The following is a 16,557-nucleotide window of genomic DNA, read 5'->3' as shown; positions in this document are numbered from 1 at the left end:
CTGCTAAAACTACTTCACAACCATCAATGGCATGTTTTACAAAAATTAAACTCTTTATTCAGGTGAACTTTACAAACAAGATTTTATTTTTTAATTTCACTTATCAATCACGTCCCATTTATCAAAAACATCCCAAAGCGATTTAACAATAAAAAATCAACAATAAAATAAATATATAAACACAATTTCAAGTCCAAGACAAATACAAACTGGGATAAAAACTTCCATTGAAAAGGCTTGTTGGAAAAAAGAAGGTCGTCAGAAGGCACCAAAAAGACAGAGAGAGTCCTTGCCTGTCTGACATGTAACAGGAGGGAGATTGCAAGGGTAGCTGACACAGTAAAGGCTCAATTCCTACACTGTGTGGGATGGCTCTCTCAATGAGATGGCATCTGCAGGATGCCCTCTCTTGCAGAACACATTGCTTGGTTGGGTATGTAAGGGGTGAGACAATATTTTAGGTATCTTTTAGTTATTGCCCAACAAAAACCCCAAACCCTCCCATCTTCCTATCCAAACAACATAATAAACATGTGCAAGGCAGTCCAATGCTATTGGGGGCAAAATACAACATCCTGAGAACACTCTGCTTTCATTTACAAAAGACGTCACATTCCAAGCCCTGATGGCTGCTAGGAACATGGATTTGAAAGTTTGTGGCAGCAATGTCTGCTGAAAACTGGTAAGTTTGGATGGGGTGCCTGAGTGGCTGCACAGCAAAATTTCTAGTGAGCAATGGCCTCAGTGACTTGCACATGTGAATTTCCTCTCCTGATGACTTGCAAAGGCAAAATTTATGCAAAGTAAGCAAATTCATGCAAACTGGACAAACTTAAATAGGTCACAAAAATTGACTTTTGGAAGGACGAAGGATATGGGTCACAAAGAAAAATGGAAATGGAGTGCGTTCAAGTCGATTCCGACTTATGGCTACCCTATGAATAGGGATTTCACGGTAAGTGGTATTCAGAGGGGGTTTACCGTTGCCTCCCTCTGAGGCTAGTCCTCCCCAGCTGGCTAGGGCCTGCTCAGCTTGCCACAGCTGCACAAGCCAGCCCCTTCCTTGTTCACAACTGCCAGCTGGGGGGAAACTGGGCTCCTTGGGACTATGCAGATTCCCCATGGCTGCACAGGTGGCAGGGCACGTAACCCTGAGCCACTCACTGTGGGGGTAACCTTTAGCTGGCCCTTGACACCCAAGAGACACGAACAGGGATTTGAACTCACAGACTCTGGACTCCCAGCCAGGTTCTCCTTCCCACTGTGCTATACCAGCTGTCATGGGTCACAAAGAAGTTGTTGTTATTTTCATGACTAACTTAAGTCCCAGTAGTTTCAATGGGCATACTCTAAGCATGACTAAGTTTGGATCCAACTCACATCATTATTTAATGTACCATATACACAACTATTAAATTGGTCATACAAAGAAGCCACTTATACTTCCCCTACCTTAGCTGAAGGCTGGTCAGAAGATGGGGTGAGATCCACATATGCTCCTGTAATCGCAATATCCCCAGTCTCTTTGACCTGTAAAAAAAATAAAAATATACCTGTAGGTTTTTAGAAAGTGTGAACATGATAATTATAACCAGAATAATAATAATTCAGAAATCCTCTTTGCATCTTAAATCACACAATTCAGATCAACCAAATATAAGGCTCTAACAAAGGAACAGCTAATGGGAAAGGAAGGGTTGAAATAATTAGAAATCATTAAGCAAACAGTTCTAAAACCAGAACAATTGTGCTTGTGCATCTTTTTATAAATAAAAACCAAGTATGATTTAATGAAAGAAAATCTAAGAACAATCAATGACAATGTTCCAGCGGGTAAATATCTACAGGAACAGAAAAAAAAAAATCAGCTCCAATCATTTCAAATATTAAACACAGATGTGTCAGTGAAAGGGCAGCATGTTTTAGCCATGCCACTCTTTCACTTTCATACTGTGTATGAATAAACATCAAGGGCAGGGTGCCAGTGTCTATGCAGCTATTTAATTGGCTTTATAAAATAATTTTTTTACATCTTTACTTTTAAAGCTTTGGGGCATTTGTTTTTTGTGTATCTCTCTGGGTCTTTTATGAAATTAAGGGAAGGAAAACTATAAAATAAACATAGATGATAGAACCACAAAGTGTGTGTGTGGGAGATTCAAAAAGACTCAAGGCCAAGGGCAGTATTACCCCCCCATTTACATGCATTTTCAAAGATGCCAACAATGTCAGTCTTTTTAAAAGAAAAAGTATGTGTGTGGGCAGAAAAAGATGCAGCACACTGAATCCAAGGTTTTGAACAGCTATTCTAATTCAGCTTCCAGATTGCCAATCTTGTTTCTAACAAGAACTTATGAGACAGGATAAAACTCTCTGGAGCAAAGAAATTGGGGTAGCTATTTTAAGTACTGTGAGAACAAGTTATGGACTGTAATTCAGTGGCTAAGCACTTCATGCAAGAAGGTCCCAGGTTCAAGCCTTGGCTTCTCTAGTTCAAAAGGTATCAGGGAGCAGATGATAGGAAAGCCCTTTGCTGGCAGTCAATTAGATAATACTGCACTAGATAGACAGATAGTCCAACGAGGTAAAAGGCAGCTTCCTGTGTCACTACACCTGACCTGTGTGTGTTCCAAGACATCTTTAGCACAGCACTATTTCTTTTTTTTTTTTTTTTTTTCAATAATTTTTATTCAGATTTTCATAAAACATACAAGACAAAATCATAAAACATTCAAAGACAAAAAACAAAATCAAAAATAGTTAAACAAAAAGAAAAAAAGAAAAAAAAAAACAAAAATAAAAAATAAAGAGTAAAATATTGACTTCCCATTTGTCAAAGATCAAATCAGTTATAAGTCTATAATATATAACAATCCTGCCTCTTAAGTCATATTATAAAATCACTTTCCTCCAGTAGTTATCTTACTTAATCATCAAATCTCATAAACATTACTTTATTCTTTCCACAAAAAGTCAAAGAGAGGTTTCAATTCTTTAAGAAATATATCTATCAATTTTTTTTTCCAGATAAGCATATCGATTAATCCATCTCATTACTAATTATGATAATCTTATTGTCATAACCATAGTCAAAATAAACATTTCAATTAATCCATCACATCAGAATCTGTTAGGTTCAATAATTTCAGTAGCCATTGTTCTATTATCTCTATTAGTTCCATTTTCCATCTTCCATCTTCAGTAGTCTTGTTAAGTCCAGTAATTTCAATATCCAATCTTCCATTATCAGTATTCCATAATAATCTTGCTGTCAAAGCCATAGTCATATAGTAAGAGTCTGATGGGGATTACCTCTATCCCAAATATTTTCTTGCCATCCATTCTGAATAGGTTGCTGAAATACTGCTGTAAAATCATATCTCTGTTCTTTTTTTCAAAATACACTGGGTCATCTCTTAAAAGTTTTTCCATTGTCACATGGCTGCAGATAATTCCATAGATTTTCTCTATATTGGGCTCCATCACATCATTCCAGTCCAGAAGATTATCCATGCCATTGATAACTTTATCTCTAGAATCTTCATTCATTTCTTCAGAGATAACATTGAGTTCCAAACAATAGATTTTATTTCTAAAGTCCATAGACTCCAAATCTTGTTCCTGTTCCACGTTGGTTCCAATCTCCGGGATCTCCTCTCTCACAGGGACCCCTATTCCAGTCTCCAGGGTCGCCTCTCTCACAGGGACCCCTGTTCCAATCTCCGGGGTCTCCTCTCTCACAGGGACCCCTTCCAGGGTCACCTCTCTCACAGGGACCCTTATATCTTTAATCTCCTGCTTCATTTTACTCAATTCAATTTTCATTATCTCAATCTCATCCATTATTTTCTGAAACATAGTTATTTCCAGATTTTCAGCCACTTTCTTAATTGCCATTTTAAAAGAAAAATATAGGAAAACCACTTCTTATTTCAGCAACAATTGGGTTAATACTCCAAACTTGGTGACATCACAGTATAAACAGAGCAGACAGCCTTATCTCTCCAATAGTTAAGTAAACAAAATGCAGTTCCCAGGATCGAAACAATTAATGGCAATCGTCAAGAAACAGATTCGTCAAAATAAAATAGACCAAAAAGAGAGTAGTCTCAAAACAGTATAATATTTTTCAAAATAAAAATCTGGAATAGAAATCCCTCTTCTGTGTATATCTTTAGAATGCAAATCCAGGACAGCTTTTTGCAACAAAAACAGAGATAAGCTATTAATTAGTGCGTAGCAGAGAGAAGTTATGGCTCCCCAGTGAGATGTCAAAAACTGATCAATCTGGCAAATCTCTTTTAAACAGCAACAATTTAAGTCAAGTAAAAGAAAAATATAGAAAGAAGGGTGCTTGCCTGTTAATGCGTTCTCTCTTAGAAGATAAGGTGAACGTTCGCTTTATCAGATAGAGCTTGCTGTTAAAAATCCGTCCCACCTTCGTCGGCTGGACCTCGTCCCATAAATTAATGAGATCTGGTCGTCCCAACAAAAATAGGCTTTGAGGTTAATCTCTTCGTTTCTCCCTACCCGGGAGAAGTTTAATCAGTCAAAAAAAAAAGAAAAAACTGACTGATATATCTGAATAAGCTTCTTTTGAGGCAGGAGCCCGTCTCAAAAGCAGGCACAGGCTAAGTCACCCTTCCCGGAAGTCGCACAGCACTATTTCTACACAGTCTATTTATTATTACGTGCATTTCTTGTAAAAGGAGTTCAAAGTGCCATACCGCTCCCCTTTTATCTTAACAACAATCCTGTGAGACAGATTAAGTTGAGGGAAGGTGACTGACCCAAGGTCATCCAGTGTACTTCATGGCTGAGTGGGGATTTGAATCAAGTTCTTGTGAAACACTCTAAATGGTAAAGCACACTGGCTCCACCTACAATGCCTCCTAAGCAGAATACCATCCTGCACCTAATTCAATCCATAGCCATATTTGCACAAAAATCTGCACCTGATTCTCTAGAGCTGGCCTAAGACATTTTGCATTCTAAAAAAAGAAAAGAAAATCTGCACTGCAGCAGCTGTAGCAGTGTGCATCATCAATTCTTTGCTTCACCATTCTGACCTTAGTTTGAATATGAATCCTGTTTCCCTCCTTCCACATCTCTGTTTGCAAGGTTTGTCCTGGGAAAACTGGTTTCGCAAAACGAATCTATCACAAGGAAAGATTAGATATGCTTTAACTGGGAGAAAAAGGAACCTAAGAAATATTTGAAACATTTGCTATCCCCACTGCTACCCCTCATTCAATGTAAGCATTCAGTTGTGAAGAGTTGCAAAGTTCAGATGACGCAATCCAAGCATTGTCACCGATGTTGACAAGCTTCACCCCCTGAGGATTCTGGCTGCCATCAAGAGAGCTGTGGGAAGAACTGTGGGGCAGGAGCAGACACCGTTTCCAGATCTGGCAGGGGGTGGGTGTTGCTCTTTGCCCCACTGCAGAGGACAAGGTAGTCAGAACCTGAGGAAGCATCATATGTAGGGTGAGGTGTCTGTTCCTTTATTTTAAGGGAAAACAACAACATGCGTAAGTCTGCCCCTGCTGAGACTGTAAAAAAAACTTTATTAAAACATATTTGTAAGCCACCTTATACTATGTAAGCCACTCAGAGAACTTTTCTGTTGTAAAACAATAAATACTGTAGATAAATAAAAACAAGGAAAAGAAAAACATAATCCATAAGGCTACATTAGAGGGTTGTGTTTGTTTTTTTAAAGTACATTAATAGCAAACAAAAACATACAGTGTACATAAAAGGTGTCAGGTAACATCAAATCAAGCATCACTGTGGCACAACAAATTATATTTTGTGTCGACACTTCTCCAGACTTCAGGTAGTGCAATTAAGAGAACTAGTCTTTAGCACACAATGAACACAAAATATCCCCAGAGAAGCATGAACAGACCTTAATTGCCTTGAACTTGGTCACATCGTTATTTGCAAAGTGTTTCAAAACATGCCTGGCAGCAAATCCAAAAGAACAAAGTCCATGCAGTATGGGCTTCTGAAATCCTATTAAGAGAATAAAAGTATAAGCATTCCATTCCTACTTAACATGCCTGCATTTAGACACTTGCTCCTGAGTTCATGTGTGCTAACTTGTACTATGTGGTAGCCCTTTCTGGGTGTTCTTGGCTTGGAGAGGCAACATGGATACATTGGGTGGTCCCTAGAGGACACACAACCCTACCAGCATTCTCATGATGAGAAAAACCAGATATTCCAAGGCTCTCAGCTGCGCCCACAGATACAAAAGGCTCCTCACTGCAGAACTTCATCCTCACCATGTGAGGGGCTAGGAGAAACGGCATGACCTGAAGGCTGGGGCTAAATGCATGGCTCCACAACCCTGCCAGACTCATGTTGCCTCTTCTAGCCAGTAACACATACACAGAGCTTGTATTCATCCAGCAATCTTTGTGTTATCCAAAAAAATTAGGATAAGCAGAGGTGCTCGGATAAAATTACCACAGTGCTGCATGCTCTGATACCCTCTGTGTTAGTTTACCAAAATGATTGTGGGCTGCCTTTATAAAGCACTCAGAAACTTCACCTCATTCAGAACACAGCAAACTGGTCATTAGCAAGGGGCTATATTGCTGGGGTTAAAAGACATTCCTTGGCTCACAGCTTGATTCTAGATACAATTCAAACAGTGCTGATCTTGATCTGTGTTAGCTTGCGGTATCATAACGCGCTCTCTTATATGAGCTTGCCTGCTTCTTATCAGCTTTCAAGGTCTTTTTCTGGATATCCCCATCTTTGGAGATTAGTATACAGCAGGGAGGGGGAGGGAGAGACCCTAGTGACTTTCCATTAATGGAATGTTGTTCCCAGAAAGACTTGTATGACACCAATTTTATAGCCTTTTTGCCAAAAAAAATAATTCCCCATGTTTTAGGTGCTTGAAGGTTGATTTCATCACTCTTGCTATTTCTGCTGTTTTAGGCAATTCTGATAATTTCTTGGTTTAGCTTTATTACTGGATTATATGTTTTGCCTTAATTATTGATAATGGCCTTTAGTGCTCTTACAATAGAAAGGTGGAATATAAATATTTTAAAACAAGCAAACCAATGTAATTATTATACAGAGCCGCATCAATAAACAAAGGCTTGGGGGAAAAGATACTGAATGTGGATAAAACTGAGTTTCAGATAGCTGAGGTACCTATCAGCCATTTTGATGGATCACAAACAGCGGGGGAAGGAATAATCTTTTGCTCACACTTTATGCACCTATATAAAGCAAAGTGATAGAACAGCATGCTAGTATCTTCAAGTTTAATCAGTTTCCAGAAGGGTAGCTGTAAGCCTGCTGTAGCAAAAACAGTAAAGCATCTTGTGGCCCCTTGAAGAGTAACAAATTTATTTTAGGGTAAGCTTTCATGAACCACAGTTCATCTTAGCAGATCATAATAAATTTGTCACAATTGTATTCAGTGTAGTGCTATATGAATGTTCCATCAACACAACAATTTCTGCATAAGCAATGGAATGTTCTCCCCCTCTCCTCCCCCTGCATGCCCCTTAATCTGTTCTAGGGCTTTCCCCAACCTGTGAAACAGATATGGGGAGGACACAGGGATCACATGGGGTAAGTCCTGTTGCACAAGTGGAAATCCTTATGCTAATGGGACATGGGCTTCTGTTGGGAGGAAGGGATGGATATAAATCAAATAATAAATAAATAAATGTTAGTTGAATATCATCCTTAGTATTTCAAGGTCCACAAGATACTTTGTTGTTTCAAATTTAATTATTTTCTCAGTTTTGAGTTGGCACCAAAATATGACACACTTATGAATTGGAAATATTCTTACATCATTCTCTATGACCACTACTGTATTCTAAAATGGACAGAAGATTTTAAAAGAAATATTAAAATTATTCTACCAAGAACATACAGTCTGCCACCATACAACTGGTTTTATGTTTAAATTCTCCAAAATTATCTGTGCTCTATTGGCAACTCTCCATATAGTTGTCAGGCAGAGAACAAAGTGGTCAATTTTTGATGTATGGCATCCAAAGACTTGCAAAGCTATTTCAGTATATCCAAGGGAACTGTGTCAACCTCTCTTTCTTGACCTGTAGCCTTTCTATGCTACACAGAAAAACACATTTGAGAAGCCTTGTTCACGTTACACTGATACTACACGTGTGTGAAAGAGTGTACTGTACACTTGTTGATTTGTACAGCTCAGCTATTGAGTACACAGATACAAAGGCCATACTCGTTAAAACGTTAGATATGAATAACTGTGAAAGGAGTGTACAGCTCAACTATTGCATTCACAGATTGCACACTCATTGAACGTAATGTGTGAACACCCGTAAGCTATTTCTGATGCAGCACAGAGGTCTGCCATTCAATTTTTATATATGGAAATATAAAATTAGAAATTCCCAGTGCCTAAGAGCAGCTCTTTTAAACCCTGGTTATATATTCTACATGGAAACAAGATTCCGAAGTACAGTAGGATCCCGCTTTTCAGCGCCCTGCTTTTTGGCATTCTGCTAATACAGCGGCACCAGCGGAGCAATCAGCTGTAGCGTGGGGAGCTCCAGCCACCGCGCTCCAGCTGACAGCAATCAGCTGGAGTGCGCGAGCTCCCTGCACTCCACCTGATTGCACGCTACAGCATTTAAATTACAGTAGGGACCCGCTTTATGGCAGGGGCCTGAAACGTAACCTGCCGAATGAGTGGGGCCCTACTGTAATTTAAATGAAAAGGTAGCTACAACTTACAATCTTGACATCTGGACAGTGAGAGAATAAAATAAGTTGTTTAAAACTCAAAATGATGAGAAAGCCACCTATTCTTCAAAAATATCAGTTAATGGCTGAGAACTCAAGACTTTGTTATTGTTACTTTTAGGATAGCAGTTGTCTATTCTTAAACCTTGAACACAAATGTAACTCCTATCAATGAAATAAAGCAAAAGGGGTTCCTTCACACTTACCTCCAAGGGCAGCAAAACCAGGTTCAATATGTAAAGGATTCCAATCCCCACTAAGCCGATACAAAGCAGCCTATGGATAAAAATTAGGAATCATTGAATAAACACAGTTGTAACATTTTTTGTCACCAAAAGCACAATTTCATTTATCATTTATTTATTCACACAAAAAATAGCATTCTTTCCACATTGACTAGAAATGTTCAGGATAGCTAACATCATAATCAACATCCAAAAAATTCACAACAAATTTCAACAAACAAAATACAGATAGACGATACCTGTCATAAGACACCCCATAAAACAAAATGAGCTCAATACAGCTGTTTTCCTTTACCAAGTAGAAAGGCTAGGGCAAAGATAGTTCTTAGAGGGGCACATGGAAGTTCCTTTCCCCATAATGGCCCAATACAGTGCCTGCATGGATGTCCATCTGCATGTGCCAAAGCTCAACTATTGCATTCACAGACTGGTGGTGGAGAAAGTGTTTCTACAGAACTTTTATTTTAGTTCAGCTTCCCAACCACATTTATTAGTGAGCAAATGCAGTATGGCCATTTTTGTTAATCTTAATTCATTGTCTCCCTCCAAATGTTGTTGCACCAGTTTGAACAATTGTCATAGATCGAGTTACAGATATTTATTTTTGTGAGTGGGATCTGCAACAAATTGTTGTGGTTCAGGGTGCTCCTGGTCAGGATTCCACCCAGCCACTGGATTCCATCCCCCTCACCCCATTTTCCTCCTCTTCACAAGAGTCAGTGTATACCAGGGCTCCCCATCCCTGGTATCAATCATCAGAAAAACTGGGCGCATGTATTTTACCTGTGTTAGGAAGCAAATCTAACATAAGAATGTAAGAAGAGCCTGCTGGATCAGGCCAGTGGCCCATCTAGTCCAGCATCCTGTTCTCACAGTGGCCAACCAGGTGCCTGGGGGAAGCCTGCAAGCAGGACCCCAGTGCAAGAACACTCTCGCCTCCTGAGGCTTCCAGCAACTGGTTTTCAGAGCATGCTGCCTCTGACTAGGGTGGCAGAGCACAGCCTTCACGGCTAGTAGCCATTGATAGCCCTGTCCTCCATGAATTTGTCTAATCTTCTTTTAAAGCCATCCAAGCTGGTGGCCATTACTGTGTCTTGTGGGAGCAAATTCCATAGTTTAACTATGCGCTGAGTAAAGAAGTACTTCCTTTTGTCTGTCCTGAATCTTCCAACATTCAGCTTCTTTGAATGTCCACGAGTTCTAGTATTATGAGGGAGAAAAACTTTTTTCTATCCACTTTCTCAATGCCATGCATAATTTTATACACTTCTATCATGTCTCCTGTGACCCACCTTTTCTCTAAACTAAAAAGCCCCAAATGCTGCAACCTTTCCTCGTAAGGGAGTCACTCCATCCCCTTGATCATTCTGGTTGCCCTCTTCTGAACCTTTTCCAACTCTATAATATCCTTTTTGAGATGAGGCAACCAGAACTGTACACAGTATTCCAAATGCAGCCGCACTATAGATTTATACAACGGCATTATGATATCGGCTGTTTTATTTTCAATACCTTTCCTAATTATCCCTAGCATGGAATTTGCCTTTTTCACAGCTGCCGCACACTGGGTCGACATTTTCATCGTGCTGTTCACTACAACCCCGAGGTCTCTCTCCTGGTCGGTCACCGCCAGTTCAGACCCCATGAGCGTATATGTGAAATTCAGATTTTTTGCTCCAATATGCATAATTTTACACTTGTTTATATTGAATTGCATTCGCCATTTTTCTGCCCATTCACTCAGTTTGGAGAGGTCTTTTTGGAGCTCTTCGCAATCCCTTTTTGTTTTAACAACCCTGAACAATTTAGTGTCATCAGCAAACTTGGCCACTTCACTGCTCACTCCTAATTCTAGGTCACTAATGAACAAGTTGAAAAGTACAGGTCCCAATACCGTTCCTTGAGGGACTCCACTTTTTACAGCCCTCCATTGGGAGAACTGTCTAGAAACCCCCACACAGAAGATGTTGATGTCCAATTAATGTCATCAGATTTTGATATGCATTCACACAAAGAAGGATTCATGCAGGTGTGGCACTAGTATGGCATGTGAATACAGCCTGGTTTTTCAACCTGAATTCAGTTTGCCTATCGACATAAGCAACAACCTCTGCATTTGGAGGGCAGATTGCAATCCACCCTTCTTTACCCCTTGAGATGGGACCAGTGTGAGTATGCATGCACAAAGCCCCTAACCAGGGCAACAGGCATTTAACGTATTTGCTAAAGTTAACAAGGCATATCCCAATTGGTTAGTTAATCTTTGTGCTGCTACTATCACTATGCCAATAATGCCAAATGGGGAATGAAATTTTCTGAATTATGTTTTAATTAAACAAGTAAGTATTCTAAAGGCAGATTTTGCAAAAGCAGATTTGCAAAAATCTCTGACTTCTGCACTCCTCCAACAATGACATTATTTCAACAGTATACAAGAACTGATCCATCTTTGGACCATGACAAAGTCAATTGATTAGCAGCATTAGACAGAAGTCAATCATAACATTGTTGGATTGTCCACCAGTTAATAACACAAACTGACAAGTTTTATTTCGTAACAGTTTCGGAGTTCTGCCAGATCAAAAGAGGAAAGGCAATATTCAACCTGTCTGCACCCATTTTTCAGTATTGCCTGCTGTCAACAATAAAGGTCACTGGCAAAACTAATGGAAATGGAAACCAGCTATACAATCACACATACTTTTACGAATGCGGAGGCAGGGTTTGTCATTAATATAAAGTGTTTTAAAATATGTTCCCATACCTAATATAATGTATCTCTGAAAAAGCAAGCACTACCTTTGGTAACAAAGCACAGATAAGCTGATAAAATGTACCAGTTCAGAGTGTAGGGGAGCTGTCATATCTCTGAATGCTTCCCTGCGTAATGAGGCTTCACCATGTAGTAAAATTAGCACAATAGCGAGTAGGCTATGCTAAATCTTTATTTTCTTTACAATATACTCATTTACAATATGCAGGGGTAGGAAATGCAACACACACACACCTCACCACTACTGGCAGTCTAAAGTGGTAAAATGCAGAATTATGTCGCCTCCATCAAAAGATTTATTTTGCACAACGCACAAGATGGCTCTCAGCTCAAATTGTACTGGAGGCATGGAAGCCATTGCACACCTACCTGTGCTGCCAGGTAATGAGAAGCCCTGCAATACACAGGAGTCCACCTTGCGGCTGCTTCCCATCAACTCATCTCAAACAGAGTTAACATAGGCATTGGGAGGAGCTACAAGATGGGCCCCTCCCACATAGTTCAGGATTTCTTACTTTACCTTGGGTTGCAGGAAGTAGCAGTCCTCCAGCAAGTTCCTCTGCAGGTCCTCCTAATGCCCATGTTAACTCTGTCTGAGATAAGTTAACTGGCTGAAGATTTATTCCTGAGCACTGGTAGAACATTTATGCCAAAAATAAACTCGTTGAGTGCACAATTCTGTATGTGAGTAAAACCTTTTTATCTATGATTTGTATATTCCAGGTCTGAGTGATTCTTGCATCTGCTATTCCCAATTCAAAGTGCCCATTATTTTCTACTATGCAAACACTTGAACCCAAGCCAGAAATAAGCTTATCATCTCAATTCTGAGTAGCAATACAAAGAGAAACAGCAAAGTAATCCAACACTTGGTTAAATTATCAACAAGGGTAAGATTAACAATCATCGTTTCAAGTTAAGCATGCATTTAATTTTTTTGCTGTGATATCGTATAAAATATTCTAAATTAGATTAATTGTTCATTTCTGCATACAGCCCAGTGCTACTGGAGGCATTTCTGCTTTTTCAGTTGGGTTCTATTGGTGCTAGTATTCCTTTTGCTGTCACAGAAGTCAATACTAACAGGGATAAATGCAGTCATGTTGAATGGGATTGTTAGTCACAAATGGCCCTTTAATCATTGCTGCTGTTTATCAAGAACTAAGGCAACAGTCTTGGAGTTGATGAGGCAGAAAGGCAGAGGTAAAAATAACAGCAATACATTAGATTTCCCCCCCCAAAAAAATATTTTATTGAAAAATAACTATGGAAACCACTATGAAAGAAAATATGCTTTCAGGGTTTTAAAAATAAAATAAAAGGCAGTAAGAACTTAACATAAGAAGAGTGATGCTGGATCATACCAGCAACTCTAGTCCAGCATCCTGTATTCACAGTAACCAAACAGATGCCTACGGGAAGCACGGAAGGAAGACTCTCCCCACCTGTGATTTTCAACAACTGGTATAACAACAGCTGGAAAACTAAACAAACTTTGGAAAAACAAGTCATGGTTTGCTTGACTGTTTGTCAGACAACTCATGGTTTACTAGTGGTTTGTTAAACAGCCATGGCTTAGTATCACGTGAAAATCAAACCCGTGAGCAACCTCATACAGCATGATTGCAGCACCAATGTGACAACAGTCTAGCAGGACCTATAGGGATCATAAATGCATCCTGGGGCAGCAAGGTTCAAGTGGCAGAAGGAGAGTACATAGTTGAGCTGCTTCCTCATGTTGGATGTATACATGGAGGCATGCAGCAGGACTATCCACACATGACTCACTGGCCCTTTCCACTTTCCTTGGGCTATGCTCCTAGCAGGCAGGCATTTTATGTCAGTGTGAAGGAGAGGGGCTATGAGCGCAAGACCACTTCATACTGACACAGATCTTACAGCTGCTGTGGAGTAGTGGCTAGTGCATGCATCATTGTGGAGGGGATATGGTTAGTGGCCATATTACCATTCCCTTTCCCTTCCTCAGAAGTTGTTAAACACTTGAGAAGATTTGCTTGACCATCCTCAGTATTTCTATATCAAGAACCAGCTTATTTATTTAAACTATTTATATCCCTCCCTTAATTCAAAGGGCAGGTAACAATGCAATTCAATAAAACACAAATCAGGAAAATCACAAAAATACAGGAAAAATACTGTAAAAATGTCATTTAACACAATGTCAGCTGAACAACAACTTCTAAAGGTGAACAACCAAGTTTTAACCTTGCACCTAAATATGAGCAGCATAAATGCCAGCCAATTTAAAGACGAAGGGAATGCCAAAGCTGTGATATCACCATGGAAAAGTCTGCCTGTGCATTATCAAGATAAACACAAAATGTATAGTTCCCAATGAAGGAACATTAAGGACAGCCTCTCCGGCTGATCTTAACTCCCAGGTACAAGCAGAAGTGCTTCCTCAAGTACTTAGATCACAAGTAGTTGAGAGCTTTATAAGTAATCTGTAAAGGCTTAAATTCACTATAGGAGTAACATTAGATCCTTATCAAAACATTCCTGAACATCCTGGAATTTGGCTGTTAAAGTTGTGTGCACAGTCTTAACTGTGATATTTGCATCCATTTAGTACCAACCCTATTTACATCCAGCACTGCAACATTATCAAATCTGGGGAAAAAATTCTGCAGTACAAGGTGATATGAAAGCAACAAGGTGGAGGTAGATAGTAACAGTGGATTATGTCAGAGTTCAGGATAAACCTGGTGTAAATTGTGTAGTTTATAGAGTCTTGGATGTGGTTTATTTTGAACGTTAAGAAAAGTTGTACAAGTTATTAAAGATGTCTTTTTTATTAGACTCATCCAGTACAACTATGCATATTCCTGTACATTCACAGGACTATTGGACAACTACAGTGCATGAAGCATAGTTAATTTGTAAACATGGAGAGATGGAACCGTTTTACCCACCATAAAGGTGTCTCTCTGTGGGCACCAGGACACCGCCAAGTGGGTACTGTCTTCCTTTGCTAGTGCTTGAGACAGGAAAGAGTTAACACTCCAACGGACTGTTACCACAGCCCATCCCACGGAGTGCTAGTTCACTGTCTGGCCAATCTTAAAAATATAATCTCATAATACAAATAGAAACACTGAAAACATTAAATCAACCGTAACGTGAAACTAAAAAGTTGTACACTGCTAGGTTTGTTCACTGACCCTTTAGTCTCCATCTATTTTCTTTATAATCTTTATTGTGTTTACATCCCAGGGTGGGCCTTGGCGGTGTCCTGGTGCCCACTGAGAAACAACTTTCTGGTGGGTAAAACGGTTCCTTCTCCAGTGGGCACCAGTACACCCTCAAGTGGGATGTTCCAGAGCTGATCTATTGTATAGGTGGGCCCATAACCATTTAATGATTTTTCAGCACCTGTTAGATAATTCGCCTACCAAAGGCTGCTTCTGCAGATGCGTAAATGTCTAATTTATGTTTAGTCAAAGTATTTGGGTTCGCCCAGGTAGATGCCCGACAAATCTCTCGTAGAGGTGCATTTGTTGCATATGCTGCAGTAGCAGCTGCTGCTCTCGTTGAATGTGTCACAATACCTGGTGGCAATGGCATGTGCAACAGAACGCATGCTAAAGCTATATACCCCTTAATCCATCTTGCTGGAGTAGCAGATGACGCCTTTTTACCCAGAGCAGTTAGGTGATAAGAAAGAAATAACGAACCTGTCTGCCCTATTGATCTTGACCTATTAATATAAACCTATAGGGACCCTTAAACTCCTCAAGAATCGATAAGATATATGTAATTATCCATTCCTTCAGCTATTGAGGACTGCAGCAAACTTGTACTATGTGCTGCTACTCTTGGAAAATACTTCCAAACAAAAGGGTCATCTGCTAGAAATAACCTTCACGTTCTCATGACGCTTATGAAGCAACTGATATTTACTTGTATGCCTCTGGCCCTCTAGAGAAATCAACAGACTCTTCACAAAGGGCCAATATTCTGGTGTGTTCTGAGGGGAAAACCCTAACAGTCTCTACAGACATGTCTCTATAACTCTTCAACACTGTATGAACATTCTCAGGTCCTAATAACTCTGAACTGAAACTTTTAGGAGCGTTAAAGATGTTGACCTTGTAGCTGGATCTTATGCAACACTCCTGAATGACTGATGTGACAATCCTATAATTACTGAGTGGCATCACCTTATTAAAGGTTATTATCATCATCATTGTCCTTATCATTTTCATCTTAGGCTCATGGAGCTAATAATGGCCATCAGGGCAGTCTGTCAGAGAAGAAGAAATGCATTAGAATATGCCACTGTGGCCTGACCAGTTTCTGATATATATCTATGTAACCCCATACTAGGTTACACATACCATATCTAACCCCAACTGATCTAATGCTATATTAAGCCAGCAAAGGCTGCCTTGACAATAAGTAACTGGACTCTCCAGTATGGGACATTATGGAAACTACCACTCACATTACAACAGAGTTGCCTCTCTGCCTTTGAGAGGCTGACTGCAGCTTCTGATTACTGAACATGGAGGTTGGAACCCAGTAACTCTTCACCTCCTTACATGGAAGTGCCCAAATCGGTGCCATATACAGTACTTGGCAACTGTGGCCATGCAGTGGAATGGAAAGTAGTAAGATGTTGCTGTGGAATAGCATGAACCTAAAAACAGAATTGATGACTGTTAGTGAACAGTAGGATGCACTTCATGCACCTAAGCTATTGTTGTAACGGTCATGTCCGATGGTTGTGCTATCTCTTTTGGTAAATGAGCT

The 16,557-nt window shown here is 39.8% G+C and overlaps 1 protein-coding gene across 3 annotated transcripts in view; it reads right to left on the bottom strand.

Annotated features, from left to right (window-relative positions):
• HSD17B4 (hydroxysteroid 17-beta dehydrogenase 4) overlaps nt 1–16,557 on the bottom strand; it is a 114,937-nt gene that overhangs the window by 34,206 nt on the left and 64,174 nt on the right. For all 3 annotated transcript variants that reach the window (XM_061624666.1, XM_061624675.1, XM_061624685.1), the window contains 4 exons: nt 8,973–9,042; nt 5,912–6,018; nt 5,070–5,156; nt 1,453–1,530 (listed from right to left, as the gene is read on the bottom strand). In XM_061624666.1, the coding sequence (XP_061480650.1) occupies nt 1,453–1,530; nt 5,070–5,156; nt 5,912–6,018; nt 8,973–9,042 (342 nt within the window). The remainder of the gene's footprint in view (nt 1–1,452; nt 1,531–5,069; nt 5,157–5,911; nt 6,019–8,972; nt 9,043–16,557) is intronic.

The sequence above is a fragment of the Rhineura floridana genome, chromosome 1, assembly GCF_030035675.1.
Source record: "Rhineura floridana isolate rRhiFlo1 chromosome 1, rRhiFlo1.hap2, whole genome shotgun sequence".
Taxonomy (NCBI): domain Eukaryota; kingdom Metazoa; phylum Chordata; class Lepidosauria; order Squamata; family Rhineuridae; genus Rhineura; species Rhineura floridana.
This window is presented reverse-complemented; position numbering and strand designations above follow the sequence as displayed.